At 41.4% G+C, this 15369-nt stretch overlaps 1 protein-coding gene across 3 annotated transcripts in view; it reads left to right on the top strand.

Moving 5' to 3' along the window:
- UBE2F (ubiquitin conjugating enzyme E2 F (putative)) overlaps positions 1-15369 on the top strand; it is a 78166-nt gene that overhangs the window by 50827 nt on the left and 11970 nt on the right. Inside the window, exons 8-9 of one of the 3 annotated variants that reach the window (XM_053283296.1) lie at positions 3140-3172; positions 7801-7863. The exons of 1 other annotated variant lie outside the window; for it this stretch is intronic. In XM_053283296.1, coding sequence (XP_053139271.1) covers positions 3140-3172; positions 7801-7863 — 96 coding nt within the window. The remainder of the gene's footprint in view (positions 1-3139; positions 3173-7800; positions 7864-15369) is intronic. One more of the 3 variants, XM_053283297.1, reaches the window with a different exon arrangement.

Here is a 15369-nt window from a genome sequence, read left to right as displayed (position 1 = left end):
GTGGACACAGAGTGTATTTTACTTGTACCCACCATATCCCCTACTGAACAGAGTAGTCGCCAAGTTGCTGCAGGAGACCAAGGAAATTGTAATAATTCCATGGTGGCCAAGGCAGCCATAGTTCCTGCAACTACTCACACTTCCTGGCCAGAATCACAGAAGGCTGTCTCAGTGGCTAGACCAGATTTCTCAAGGAAACAGAAAAATAATATATCCAAACCTCTCCATACTGAATCTCACATCATGGAGGATAGGTTATTGAGAGCTATTATGTGTAATAACAGAAAGAAGTCAACCAGGAGAAACTATCTGGCCAAATGAAAAAGGTTCTGCTCTTAGGCAGAAACCAGTAGTGATGTGCCCGGACCGGTCCGGAGGCCATTCTACATGGGCGGTTCGGATTCAGATGGTTCTGGGTGGGGGGTCCCCTTAGGGGCGGGGGAGGGTTTACTTACTCCTCCCATCGCTTTCCCCCCTCCAGCACCCATATTTCCTTGCGTAATCAGGGCGGCAGGATACCTCCCTGCCACCCCTTCTCCCAGCACTCTCTGCTGCAGCAATTCCTTGAGTAATTGGGGCAGCAGGATACCTCCCTGCCGCCCCTTCCCCTGCTTGTCAGGCAGTGCAAAAGGCTTTAAGAAGCCGTGTGTGTGTGTGTGTGCGCGCGCGCACGCGCACACATATTTTCTTGAGTAAACGGAGCGGCAGGATACCTCCCTGCCACCCCTTCTTCCCCTTTGCTGCTATAGGCCTTTAGAAGCCTTTTGTGCATGCCAAAAGCCAGTGTGGTGTAGAGCCAGTGTGGTGTAGTGGTTAGAGTGCTGGACTAGGATTGGGGAGACCCGAGTTCAAATCCCCATTCAGCCATGAAACTAGCTGGGTGACTCTGGGCCAGTCACTTCTCTCTCAGCCTAACCTACTTCACAGGGTTGTTGTGAAAGAGAAACTCAAGTATGTAGTACACCACTCTGGACTCCTTGGAGGAAGAGCGGGATATAAATGTAGTAGTACTAGTAGTAGTAGTAATATCCAGATAAACAGGTTGCTTACCTGTCACAGATGATCTGGTAGTGATCCCATGACATTCATAAAGCCCGCCCATCCGTCCCCACTGCAGAGTGGGGACAGATGGGCTACAGACATCAGATATGTGTATTCCATGCATTTAAAAAAAAAAAAAAAGACATCCGCATAGGACTGTGTGCATATGGACTCCCAGTCGGCCATCAAGAAACTGAGAGAAGGACACCTAACTGCTGCTATGAGTACTGCAGGGCATGTGCAGGAGGTGGTTGAATGCGTCTCGAGGAGCTAACAAATTCTACCCGAAGTTGGTCTGCGCAGGCGCAGAACCCTTATTTATGAATGTCGTAGAATCACTACCAGATCATCTGTTACAGGTAAAGAACCTGTTTTTTCACTCTATTCTGTGATGGTAAGACCTCACTTACTGTCTAATTCTGGGCCCCACATTTTAAGAAAGACATTGATAAATTGGAACAGCTTCAGGGATGGCAACAAAGATGTTCAGGGGTCTGGAAATCGTCCTGTGAGGAATGGTTGAAGGAGCTGGATATGTTGAGCTTGGAAAAGAGAAGACGGGGCAGATATGATAGTAATCTTCAAATACCTGAAGGATAGAATGAGTGGGCCTGTTCTCTGTTGCTTCTGAGGGCAGGACTAGAACCAATGAGTTGAAATGGCAAGGAAACGGATTTAGGCTAGACATTAAGAAGAATTTCCCAACTGTAAGAGCTATTTGACAGTGGAACAGTCTGCCTCATTGGTTGCCTTTGGTTTGCTGGAGATTTTCAAACAGAGGCGGGCATCTGTCAGAGATTCTGTAGCACTGATCAGTGGGTGGAACCAGTGGGTGGAACCAACATCCCTTCCAACTCTAAAATTCTGATTCTCTGTGATTTGCCTAAAGCTGCCTAGTGATATCTTAGTTAAACTGGGAGTTTAATCCATCTCCCAAGTCCAGTGAGTTTTTCAATCACTGGATCAAGTTGTTACTTGTATGTCATTATATCCATTAAGTTCTATCATTGTATATAATCATGTCCATTAAGTTATTTCAGATTTGACATCTGCTTTTATCGATTGTGTGCTGCTTTAGGGAGAGGAAATGACTACTGAATAACCACAGTTCAAAATAAGGTCTTTTTTTCTTACTCAGTTTGTCTAAAAATAATTCACGATACATCTTACTTCCATAATTTATATACTGTTTTATCCAGGCATCTTTGCAAAAATGGCATAAAATCAAAAATGCAATAGAACTTCAAATCTTCACAGTGGAATAAGAAATTAACAAAATGCACACTGAAACTGGGGTGTAAGGAGATGTCTCAGAGGTGAACTCAATACACTGATAGACAAAAATGGGTTTCATCTTTTTCAAAAAGCAAGTTTTTTATTTCTCAAACTGAGAATATTCTAATTCTGAAGTATTCAAGCAGAGTTATTCCACTCCTTATGTTTAAAATTGTCCTCTTAAAACATATACAGGAGGATCTCGATATCCACGTTTGTGTATCCGCAGTTAGGTAAAAGACACCTGACTTTAGCATACCCTGGGGGTGGGGGGGGAATCAACCTCACGTATCTGTAGGTTGGGGGTGGCCAGAAATGACCATGGCGGTCATTTCCAGCACCATTTTGTGTGTTGGAGTCTAATGGCAATTTTCCGGGCAATTTGGAGGCATTCAGGGACACAGAGCAACTCAAGGGAGCAGCTATGATGGTAGGCAGCTTTCCCCCATATCCTTTCCAAAAATCATATGCTTTTTAGATGTTTCCCCCTGACCTGGGACCTAACCCCCAATTCCCCATTGCCCTAATGCCTCAATATTCGTGGTTTCCGTATCTGCGGTTGTACCATGGAACAGAATCCCCGTGAATATCGAGGTCTTTCTGTAGAAGTAAAACATGTTTCTGGCAGAGTGTTATGTAAGTAGCTTTTAATTACTTAAAATTTTTAAACATGCTTTATGTAAAACATAAAACATACTAAACATTGTGTGTTGAGATTGAATACTTTGATATTTTTGTTTTTTTCTAAAAAGAAAAATACTCGATGTGTAGAGGTTTTAGGTCTTTGGTTTGTTTGCCTGAATCCACTTCTTTTCCTTTTCAGGATGTTGTTTGGGGATTAAACTCTTTGTTTACTGTAAGTAATAGCTTCACTGACTGAGGTGTATTTGTTTTTCCATTTGCCTGATAATTCTAAGAACTGCCCCATACAGAACAGAATACAGTCCTATCAAGAGACCATTTCCACCAACAAATCACAAGAATTATTTATTTATATATTTACTACATTTTTACACCACCTTTCTGCCTTGACAAAGGCACCCAAAGCAGTTTACAATATTAAAAGAAGCAAATTACAGAAGATAAATAAAACATTGTTTCATCTTTTCAGGAGCTGAGGACAAGAGCTCCCTGGCCTGGGTGCATTCTTTCTTGCCAAACACATTCTCACACTTGCAGCGCAAGGAAATATGTATCCTTCTGTTCAATCCATTGGGTAGCATCCAGACCAACAGCACTTGTGAAATCAATTTCCCCACTTTCTCCTTCCTGCAACTCCCAGATGCACCCTGAAAGCCATTCCCAAGGGTTGTGGGACCTGGAGCAACCGTGTGAGATGTGGCTGCAGGGGTAAAGAGAAGCCAGGCTGTGACACCTTTCATGCAGAATATGTCTCTGCTTGCTTTATGGGGATTTCCTCCTCCCCTAGCAGCCACCTGTGCCACATCTCAACCTGTTGACTGGGGTCCCTCAACACTCAGAAATGACTCTTCAGGTGATTCAGGGGACTGCAGAGGGGGTGGGGGAAATGGTTTGCACACTGTGGGTGCTAGATATTGTCCCTTCAGTTCTGTAACTAGTTTCTCAAGCTTGGGTCTCCAAATGTTGTTGGACTTCAGTTCCCATAATCCCTAGCCACAATGGTGAAGGCTAGTCTGACTGGGGATTATGGGAGTTGAAATCCGACAAAATCATCTGTGAACCCAAATTTGAAAACCCCTGCCATAACTAAATATTTGTGCTAAATTCTGGGAAGTAAATAGAAGGCAAATGAATACTTGCCACCGGGGTGAAGAAATGTTGGCTCAGTTTATTAGCAAGAGAAAGTATTTTACTCATCAAGCTATGTTGGTGCATTGCCCATCAGGACTTTTTTCACTGGTCACAGACTAGTAGACTAGTGGATTTCTGCAGCCCTGTATGCTGCTTTCCCTTTAAAAATACTACCGTTAGAGTAATAGAGACAGAGCTCTGGAAAGGCCAGAATGGAATCTAGTGAGACACATATGAATTTAAGAGTTTATACAGAAGGGTTTTGTCTGTTTCCCTCCTAAATAGCACATTCCTGGGTTGCACTACAGAACTGCTTTTTAAAACTTTCCCCAAGTTTCAAAGCAGTACAGAGAGCACAATTCTGAGGGAGAAGAGTAGAGATGGTGCTGTGCGTTCTCATCTAACTTGAGTTGTTATCTGAACATTAAAACATTGTGTTTTAATAAAGCATTAAAACATAAAGGGTTTTCCTCTTTCCTCTTCTAACTCTGCCAGTTAGAAGAAGCTGTCTCTTATATATTCACCTTCTTCTATCTAAGATATGTCATATCCCCACTGGGATATTATCACCATCTAATCAAAAGAAGAAAAATTATCCTTTTAAGAATTTCTTTTTTTGAATAATTATGCAAGGTGTATCCTCTCTCTCTCTCTCTGTTTCCATTCACCCAGTATTTCTCCCTCTTCGTTTCTATTGATCCTTCAGTCTCACATGTACATTGATGTATTTTCATAGATGGTAATCTAGCAGTCTTGTACATGAGTGTGAGGACAAAATCTTTGTCTTTTGTAACTAGGCATTTGTTATATTAATGAAAATGGTGTGCCATTTAGACTAGTTAGATAACTAGTCTAAATAAAGATAAACTAGTCTAGATAAAGTATACTGAGTGCAGTTTTATTTCTGAATAAATTATGGCCCTCTCATTCATCATATATTTCTGGCTGGTCATGAGCCCTGAATAAATTGTGAATCTGTGTTAATTCTGTATTATGCTACACAGGAGTATAAGAAGCATAATCGTATCTTCTCTCTCTCTCTTGCCTGACTTTACACCCTTTCTCTTTCTTTCTCCTGCTGAAGTTTATCTGCCATCAGTCAGTGTCTCCTTCTGCAGTGCTGCTCTCTAATCCTACAAAAGCCTTACCTTCCAAAGTCTCTGCAGAAGATGGACGTTTTCAGCAAAGCCCTCTCTGCATCACCATAGCTTCTCACTATAGGCGTTTCCTCTGACTCTTTCTACACTAATCACTGCAACTCATGTGTCAGCTTCTTCCTGCCTGCCCATCATGCTGTCTGGTCGAAAGTTATCCAGGCAGGCATTGTATCACTTCTACATTTTATGTAACATCTAGCACACTGCGGTTTCTGCTTTTTGTACTTCAAAATCAGGCTGTTTACTTTGTTTTGGAAAACAAAAGCACATTCTGCACTGCAGTTTAAAAAATCAGATAAAAAGCATATGGAACATCAGAAAATGGACAAGAGTCATGCCTCACAAACTGCAGGAATTTGTAACATCTGTACAGTCTGCAAACTGACATCTCTTAAATATTGCCTATGCTGTATGTTTGCTCAGAAGATTAGTATTTACTAACAAACTACTAAGGACCAAACTATACAGTACATGCCATGGGAGGTCAGTGATCCCAAGACTTTTACTGGAAATATTGATCTCTTCTCCTCATCAGGGTAAACAGCAGCTGGCTGGAGGGATTTAGACCACACATTAAAAAACAGCATGCAGGAGGGATTAGACACTGGTGCTATTGTTCCAATCCATTTTGGAGACCCCTGTGCCAGCTTTTCAATTAAAGTCAATTACAATCCATCCAATCATGTATAGTTTAGCCTTAAGCTTGACAGAGAGAGAGAGAGAGAGCACTAGTATGGACGAGGGGTTGGGATGGGAATCCAGGGACTTTTTGGTTTTTGTAAAATAAAAACATTGTGATTCATTGTGGTAGCAGCCAAGCTTCAATATGGTGGTGAAAGTCTTGACACCTTAAAAGACCAAAAAAAGTATTATGGCATAGCTTTCATGGATTAAAACCCACTTCATCAGATTCATCTGATAGCAGTATATGATTTTATGTTGCTTTTCAGCATCAATCACTTCAAAAATACTTCATTGAAACTAAGATGAACATTTGCCAGAGAGTCTTCTGTTTCCATAGTGATCATTCTTTTTACTGCACACCCCCTTTCCCTGCTGGTGACATAATTAACACATAAGCTTGTCTGCTCTCTGGTTCCTTTAATTTATACAGACGTTAATTTTAGCCTTATGCAAAAGTGTAGCAGAGTGTGCTGATATGGCCTTGTATCAGTAATCTAGTAAATATAGCTGAAACTAGTCATAGCTCAGGCTGCAATCCTACATATACTCATTATAAAGCCCCATAGGAATAAATGGGATTCACCTTTGGGGGAGAAAATCTATGATTGGGCTGCATGTTTAACTACAGTTCATTGAAACCAACTTAAGTTAATTACAATATCCCATTGCTTTCAATAAGATTTAGTTGTAACTAACTTTAGCTAGAATGGGAGCATTTTATTCATGACTGAGAAGTTTGAGATTTTTTTTCTTGAATTAAAGGTTATTGTCTTAAACATGTATGGTTGCAGACAAGTTTCTAAAATAGCTATTTGGCAACATAAAACAGTGATCTTCTGGTCACCAACCTCAATCCAAAAAATCATGCAGCAAGTTCCAGGCATCTAAGGAGGTTTGGTCTTGTGTTCCTCATATAGCAGCGCACACCCACAAACTTCCATTGAAACTGAAGGGATGTACATAAGCAGCTTGGCGTCAGGGCCAAGGGGAAAAGCGAAAACTCCACTGGATATTTCTCAGGGCTTGGCTCACCTAAAGCAGCTCCTTCAATCCCATCAATTTATTTCTTTTCATTTCTTATCCAGTTAGTGCTTCTAAAGCACTGTGCACCAACAGAGTTGAATCGGTCTCTTTAGTCTTCTTCAGATGGGTTAGCACACCACCATGTAGTTGTCATGAGCAAGCTTTGGATTTGCGCCCTCTCCTTCTTCTCTCCTTGCATGCCCAGATTCTCTCTTTTACTTCCTGTTACGTCTTCGTAATTGGGCAAACTATGGTTACCACACACCATGATTTTTCTTTGAACACTTGGCTCAAACTATGTTTTTCAGTTCCAGTTTGGCGGCAAAATATGCTTTGTCTAGTTTGGACATCATAGCAAACTCTAGTTTTTGTGAATCAGTAATTGAGAGTGGGACCTGGACCTGGAAGGAGGACATGGGAGAGCTTGAGGCATAGCTAATGTATGGATGGCTGTGCGCTCTGAACCGAACTTTTGAGTACACCCAGATATTAAAATGTTGATATAGACTTGGTTAAGCTTGAATGTTTCATCAGATTGACAGTGTTAAGATGAATTTTCATACATGAGATTGTTAAACCAATGGCTTAGCTCCAAAGAGTTACATCTAGAGGCTTGTACAGGCCCAGTCAGATTTTTACTTTATTTGGCCTCTATCTGGTATTGCAAACAGCTTTTGACATTCCATTCTGTTTCAAAAGCAGCTTGCCTCGTAGAACTATTTATATGGTTCTTTGGTTCCTGGCCAATGCATCTCTTCATCTTTTGTCAAAAATCGTGTGTTTGTGTTTGTGTGAGAGAGAGACACAACTGTACAAACCTTGTGCCATTCCGGATTTGTGCTTTCAGGATCTCTTGAATTTTGATGATCCTTTGAATATTGAAGCCGCAGAACACCATTTGCGTGACAAGGTGAGTAGCAAAGTACTGAAAGTATTTTCTGACAAAAATACTGCCCATTTTTCTAATCCTTTACCTTTCGTGTAGAGAAAGTTGTGTGACTCAATATACATATTGTGGTGCTCAACGTTTATTGAGTTTTCTTTAAGGTGTTGGCTTGGATCCTGCTATAGAAGGCACTAATATTCAGGTGAGAAGGGGATATTTTTCTCTCCCTCATGTCTTGAGGTTCCAGAGGTTCGGGGAAGCCTTTAGAGCAGCTTTTGAAGGAATGTGGGTAGTGTAGATGAGAAGGAAAATGTCGGGGGGTGGGAGGAGAGATCAATTTGTTAATAATAATCATACTGTGAACTTCAAAAACATAGCAGATCATCCAATTTAAAAAAAAAAAAAGGATTGGAGCCAAAGAACCATAAGGTGAAAGAATATTGCACTAGCTTTTGCAAATGGATAGTTTCTTCCGCAGGCAGAAAGACACCTTTTGGATTCAGTTCATATATGTGCAGGTGCAAGAATTAAAGATCTGGGTATCTCTCTGCATGAGAGAGTTTGTGGTGATACTACTAATGTAATAGTTGGCAAGTGCTTCTGCTTTGAGGCTTATTCATTGGAATGGCAAGTTATGTAAATAGGTTGTTTTTTAAAAAAAAATATGTAAGGGTTTTCAAAGACACACAAATTAATGTACAATAGCTCATCAGCACCACCCCACCTCTGATAGATTAAATACATGCAAACCTCGTTATTCACAGAATCTGTATCCATGGTTTTGTGTATTATAATTGACACCCAATTTCATTATCCGTGTATACAAAAGGGTTAAACCCACATAATTCCTAGAGGGACGGAAGTAACCGCAAAGATCACTTCTGGCCGCCATTTTGTCTGGAGCAGTCAAGAGGGACCATTTTGTGGCTCATTTCATTTTTTAAAATGTCTGCAGTGTTTTGGCCATTTGGGGGGCATTTTGCGAATTGGAGGCATTCCTGAGCACAAAAGCCATTTTGTCTGGAGGAGGTAGGAAGGTCTTATTTCATTTTAAAAAGTGTCTGCAATGTTTGGGACATCTCGGGGGCATTTTGAGTAAACCATAAATTATTTTTGCTTTTTCCACTTTTTTGCGTTTTCCTACCTTTTGGGGTCCATTCTGGAACCTAACTCCCTTTTTTCCATAGGCGTAATGCCTCATTACCCATGGTAGTAAGCGAGGAACAGAACCCCTGTGAGTAACAAGGTTTACCTGTACATCTAGTTTAGAGATAGATGCTTGCAGTAACCGATGACTAGTTGGAAGTAGTCATTGATTTGGTTTATGGTGGCCTTTAGAGAATCCTTCCTTTTGATTAGATGCTAAATAAGCTTTCTTCTATTTCCACTTAACAGCCCCTTACCAAGAGAATTCCTGAAACCATTTTAGATCGTTAGGGTTAGCAAGTGCATGCATCTTGAAACTATGGTCACGCAGTAATTATACACAGAAATTCCTTTTGAAGTTTATGCAGTGTACGTTTTAAGTAACACAGTGCATTAAATTGTTTTTCTTTTCAGACTTAATGCTGAAATTCTGAAACGTTTTGAAAAAGCTAATTAAACATATTTGTGAATGGCAGATGCAAAACTCAGTTGACTTAGTAACTAACTACTTAAAAATTGAAGCTTTGGGTAAGATCCAAAGATGACCTTCCTCATGCTAAAAATAACATGCAGATCATGAACTCCTTGCTGTAGTTCAAGGGAGGATTGTTTCATACCTCATACTAGCGTTTTGTGTAAGAAGCTGAAGGTGTTGTTGCATAAGTGGAAGCATGTGAACTGCTATAGAATTTCATTAACACTGTGTCAAATATTTATATACCTCAGTTAAACAAAAATTTACTAAGCAAATTACATACCAAAAGAAACAAGAAGATGGTTCCTTGTTCCAAAGAGACTCAGTCTAAAAGATTAGGGAGACATCGGCAGCAGCCACTGGAAAAGATTCTCTGCTTGGATGAACAGAGATAGTTGTCCTCCCTCTGCTGAATATGAAGGCCATTACCCTGCCTTTTTGCCTCTAGTAGGAGTTAATTTACCTGTTAATCCAAGGAATGTAGTTGCCAACATGCTGGTTTCCACAAATATATTGGTTGCAGGACACTGGAAACAATAAAGCCCTCCCATGTTAGAGGACTGGGAATCAAAATTGTGATAGAACGTTAATGAGCAGATCAATCTATTATTAATAGTAGCATTGGGATGGCTTGAAATCTGGAGAATAAATGATTAATAGCTGGACATTATTTTTGACACTGGAATTTAAAAAAACACACAACTGTTGGAGAAATAGTTCTGGATATTGTGTCACTATCTACAAAACTGACAGCATTAAGATGGCAAATATTGGTGCACTATGATGAAATAATTGTAAATATCCTCTGGATTTCTATACTGCCCAAAACTTGCATCTCTGGGCGGTTTACAATTAAAATAGTTTAAAACATTAAATCAAACAATTAAAATCATTGAAACATTTAAATCATTTAAAACCCAACATTAAAAATATTAAAACTATATTAATTTTAATTAAAAGCCTGCGTGAATAATTATGTTTTCAGTGCCTTTTTAAAAGTTGCCAGAGATGGGGAGGCTCTTACTTCAACAGGGAGAGCATTCCAAAGTCCAGGGGCAGCACAGAGAAGGCCCATTCCTGAGTAGCCGCCAGACAAGTTGGCTGCAACCGCAGACGAACCTCTACAGATTATCTTAACAGATGGTGGGGCTCATGGTGAAGAAGATGTTCTCTTAAATACCCAGGGCCTAAGCTGTTTATAGGTAATAACTAGCACCTTGTATCTTGCCCAGAAACATCTGCAGCCAGTGTAGTTCTTTCAACACAGGAGTAATATGGTCTCTCTTCTGGACCAACTGCAGCCTCCGGACTACATACAAAGGCAGCCCTACATAGAGCGCAATGCAGCAATTCAGCCTACAGGTTACCAGCATATGTACCACCGTTTTGAGGTCATTCATTTCAAGAAATGGACACAGCTGGCATATCAGCCGAAGCTGATAAAAAGCACCTCTGGCCACTGCCTCAACCTGGGACTGTATACCTGTTTCTTCTAGGGGAGCGTGTCCCCATCCAGAACTGGCAGATCAAAATCATCTCCCGAGTTCTGATCCCACACAATAAGTACCTCCATCTTATCTGGATTCAGCCTCAGTTTGTTATCCCTCATCCAGACCATCAGTGCCTCCAGGTAGGTATTTAGGGAGGTTATGCCTTCTCCTGATGATGTTGACATGGAGAAATAGATTTGGGTGTCATCAGCATATTGAGAACACCCTGCACCAAATCTCCTGATGATCTCTCCCAGCGGTTACATGTTAATGTTAAACAACATAGGAGACAATATGGAGCTCTGAGGGACACCATACGAAAGTTCAGTTTTTGAAGAACAGTCTCCAAGGGACACCATCTGGAATCTGCCCAAGGGTTAGGAGCGGAACCACTGCAAAGCAGTGCCTTCCACCCCCAATCCCCTCAGACATTCCAGAAGGATACTATGGTCAATAGTATCAAAAGCCACCGAGAGATCTAAAAGGACCAACAGAGTCACACTCCCTCTGTCAATTCTCAATTGGAGATCATCCATCAGGCCGACCAAGGCAGTCTCCACCCCATAGCTTGCCCGAAAGCCAGTTTGAAATGGATCTAGATAATCTGTTCCCTCCAAGACTACCTGGAGCTGGGAGGCTGCCACCTTCTCAATTACCTTGCCCAGCCATGGAAGGTTGGAGGCAGGCCTGTAGTTCCTTAAATCCGAGGGAGCCAAGGCAGGCTTCTTCAGAAGCGGTCTAATGATTGTTTCCTTAAGACAAGAAGGCATCCTGTCCTCCCTCAAAGAAGCATTTATGATCTCTACCAGGCCCTCCACAACAGCCTCCCTGCCTGATAATATAAGCCATGTCAGACAAGGATCAAGAGGGCAGGTGGTAGGCTGCACCATTCCGAGCAATTTGTCCACATTCTCAGGAGTCACAAACTGAAATTGATCCAGGGTCATCACACAAGAGGCGCTGCTGGACACCTCGGCATCAGACTCTGTAACGATTGTGGAGTTTGAATCCAAGTCGGCCCGAATACGAGAGATTTTGTCCACAAAAAAATCATTTAAAAGGTCACAGAGAGTAAATGTTGGTTCCAAGTACTGATTCAAGGGGGAAGGGGTGCACATTAACCCCTTCACAACCCTGAATAACTCTGCCGGATGTGAACTTGCGGATGCGAGGAAAAGAATAGCTTCTTTGCCACATTTTCAATCTCGTTGTTCTGCACAGGACAATGACAATAAAGATAGATCTATCTATCTATCTATCTATCTATCTATCTATCTATCTATCTATGTAAACTGTCCAGAGAACATGCATTTGGAGCTGTATAGAAATATGTTTAAATAAATAAATCGCCTGAGCATATATCTTCAAATGCACTCTATATAATAATCTGTCAGATTCGAGTCGGGTCTTTCTCCACTTACACTCTAGTCGTCTTTGCAGCTTCAGCCCCTGAATTTATTCCGTATACCAAGGGGCCAGTTTCGAGCGGGTCAGAGAGGACGCTTAGGAGCGATCATGTCCACTGCCATGGTGAGTTGATTATTCCAATTCTCCACCATAGTGTTGGCTGGGTCACTAGCAGAGCCATCACTAAATTCCTCCAAAGATTCTTGGAATCCTATTGGATCCAATAACCTTCTTGGGTGGACAATCCTAATGGGCCTCCCCCACCATTGTGGAGGTTGTGAGTCCAGCCTTAATCAGATGGTGGTCCATCCATGACAATGGGGAAACCCCACCAACGGAACATCACCCTATTCAGAGTGAAAGACCAGATCAAGTGTGTGACCAGCAATATGCGTTGGTCCTGAGATAGGCCCATCGTTGTCATGGCCGCTATGAACTCTTGAGCCGCTCTGGACAAATTGGTCCCAAAATGAACATTGAAGTCCCCCACCACCGCAAGCCTGGGAGACTCTAACGTGTCCAACGAGAACAAGTCTGTCAGCTCAGTTAGGGACTTGATTGGGCAGCGGTGTGATCGGTACACCAACAGAATTCCCAGTCTATCCCTGGTCCCCAGACTTAGGCACACACATTCAATATGGTCAAACACTTGGATAGAGATCCTGGAAAGGGAGATGTTGTTCTTATAGACCACAGCCATTCCTCCTCCCCGCCCACATCTGCTCCTCAACAGAGTACCCTGGAGAGAGAGGAGCTGGGACCAGACTGGACAACCATCCTCCCCCAACGGTGTCTCTGTAATATATACCAGATCGGCCCCTTCATCTAGAATCAGATCATGGATGATTTCAGGTTTATTCTGGACCGACCTGGCATTACAAAGGAGCAAGATGAGGCTCTGTGAGATTGCAATCTTGGCATTGCTTTCCAAGGTCAAAGAGCTGGCAGGATAGCCAGAAGGGGAAACGGCAGTTAAGTTTCTGACTTCCCTTCCCCTGCAGCGTTCTGCTGGCCTGTCAATGTTACTTCTTCTATTCCCCACCACTACTGGAATAGCTGCCCCCAAATCAGTGGATATACCCCCTGTCTTCCCATCTCCAGACAGACCCAGGCACACTAAAACTCAACTCACCCAGGATTTCAGACAGAAGCTGAATTAAAATACCCACCCACCTTTACACACCCATGAGGGATCCTGAGCCAAACAGCCTGGCCCTTGCCCTCATTATCCCTCAAAGTGGCTCCCCATTATGAATTTTATTAACTGAAATTGTTGACTAAAATTAAATCACTTATTTTATTTTTTTTGCTGTTTATAGCACTACAAAACTCTCACTAACACTTGTGCATACGTTTGTGGAACAGCAGTAGGTTCCTGGAATTTTGCATTTTAGACTGAGATGTTATTTCCTAGGAAATATCAGTGATTGTTATCCTTGTCTTCATCCATTCTGATTATTGCAAAGAGTAGTACTAGATTTTCCACTCTAGGTTCTGCAAATGTAGTGACTTGCCTGGAAAATTCTTGAAGCAGGAGCAGCAATTCTGCTTCACCAAGTCTGGTAAACCATCTGGGGTAAAGTTCATTTCAGAATAGAAAGAAACTAAGAACCAATATAAATGGACATGAGAGGTGATGTTCCATTTTAGATCTCCTAGTATTTCTTTGCTTTTACCTTTTTCCTTCACAATTTTTTCTTAATTAAACTAACGATTCTTTGAAGGATGAAGAGCAGAATCCTAATGTATAGGTTATAAAAAGATTGTAAAAGCGGAAGCTTTTTAGAATTGTCTTTGAAACCTGACTACATTTGCAGGCTAAATTTAGCATTTGCATAGTGAGTGGTGGACAGTGATAGCTAAAGCTTGAAATTATGTTCCAAAACTATTTTTGATGTATAGCTGACTGCACATCTGCCTTTCTGTATTTCCTCCATGACATAAATATGTACCATTACTACATACAGAAAGGAGGTCAAGAGGTTTATGATCATTGTAAAGGACAGTGCAATATATTATAAATGTGTACATTTCATTTCTGCTCATATTTCTGACTTTATCTTCTTTCACTCCAAAATACTGTTCCTCTAGTGATTAGAACTGAGCTACCAATTGTGATGTTTTGTAGCTATTCAGCATGCTATAGGTCGTCCACCCTTGACTTTATGCGGTCCTTTGACTTTGGTAGTATATTCTGTTGATACCAATTGACCTTGAATGATATACATTTCTGAGGATAAATCTGACACAACTGATATTATGCCACTTTCTTTGGCTTGTACTCTTCTCTCTCTTTTTAAACATGTATAGCTTAATAGTTCCTCAGACTAAGCGCATCTGTGGGGAGCTTGAAGAACTACAGGAGAAAAGCCAATTACTGAACTTCCGCAGAGTTCTTGTCTTTTTGACATTTGGACATTTTTGCCTGTGTAGAATTCCACTCAGGTTCTGTGACTGTGCTGCTGTTTGGAACTAACAAGCTTGAAGCTGTGGGAACTGAACTCAGCAATTCCAGTTCAAATAAGTTCATATCACATTGCTGATTATTTTTGTATGATTGGGCAACTTTGCCTGTTTGTTTGTTTGTTTCTTTGTTTGGAGTGTATTGTTACTGTGCTTGATCAGACCCGTGTCTCTTATGCACGTGTGCACTTGACTGTGTGTCCAAGGTAGGGACACTCAAATCATTTGCTAGAGGAATCCTTCCCTTCTGCAGCCAACTCTGGCCAGCTGGGAAAACTAACACAACCTCAACAAGTGTGTCTATTTTTTGATTGGATTCAGATAGTGAAGCATTATTGTAAAGTATCCCAGGGCAAACCAACGGAGTAGGGAGGCCAGGACGTTTCAAACAATATTAAAAGAGAGCAATGCAATAACTAGGTATTGAGTATTGGCTGCTTAGGCAAGTGTAAACAGAATGGATCTGAAGACTATTTCAGTAAAGGGAGATGGGGCATGGGATGCTGCTGCTGTAAAGAGAGCTAAAATAGAGTGGGAAGGGGGAAAGGG

Source organism: Hemicordylus capensis, chromosome 1 (assembly GCF_027244095.1).
Source record: "Hemicordylus capensis ecotype Gifberg chromosome 1, rHemCap1.1.pri, whole genome shotgun sequence".
NCBI classification, from domain to species: domain Eukaryota; kingdom Metazoa; phylum Chordata; class Lepidosauria; order Squamata; family Cordylidae; genus Hemicordylus; species Hemicordylus capensis.
Note: the sequence above shows the minus strand (reverse complement) of the source record. Positions and strands in the feature narration are given on the sequence as shown.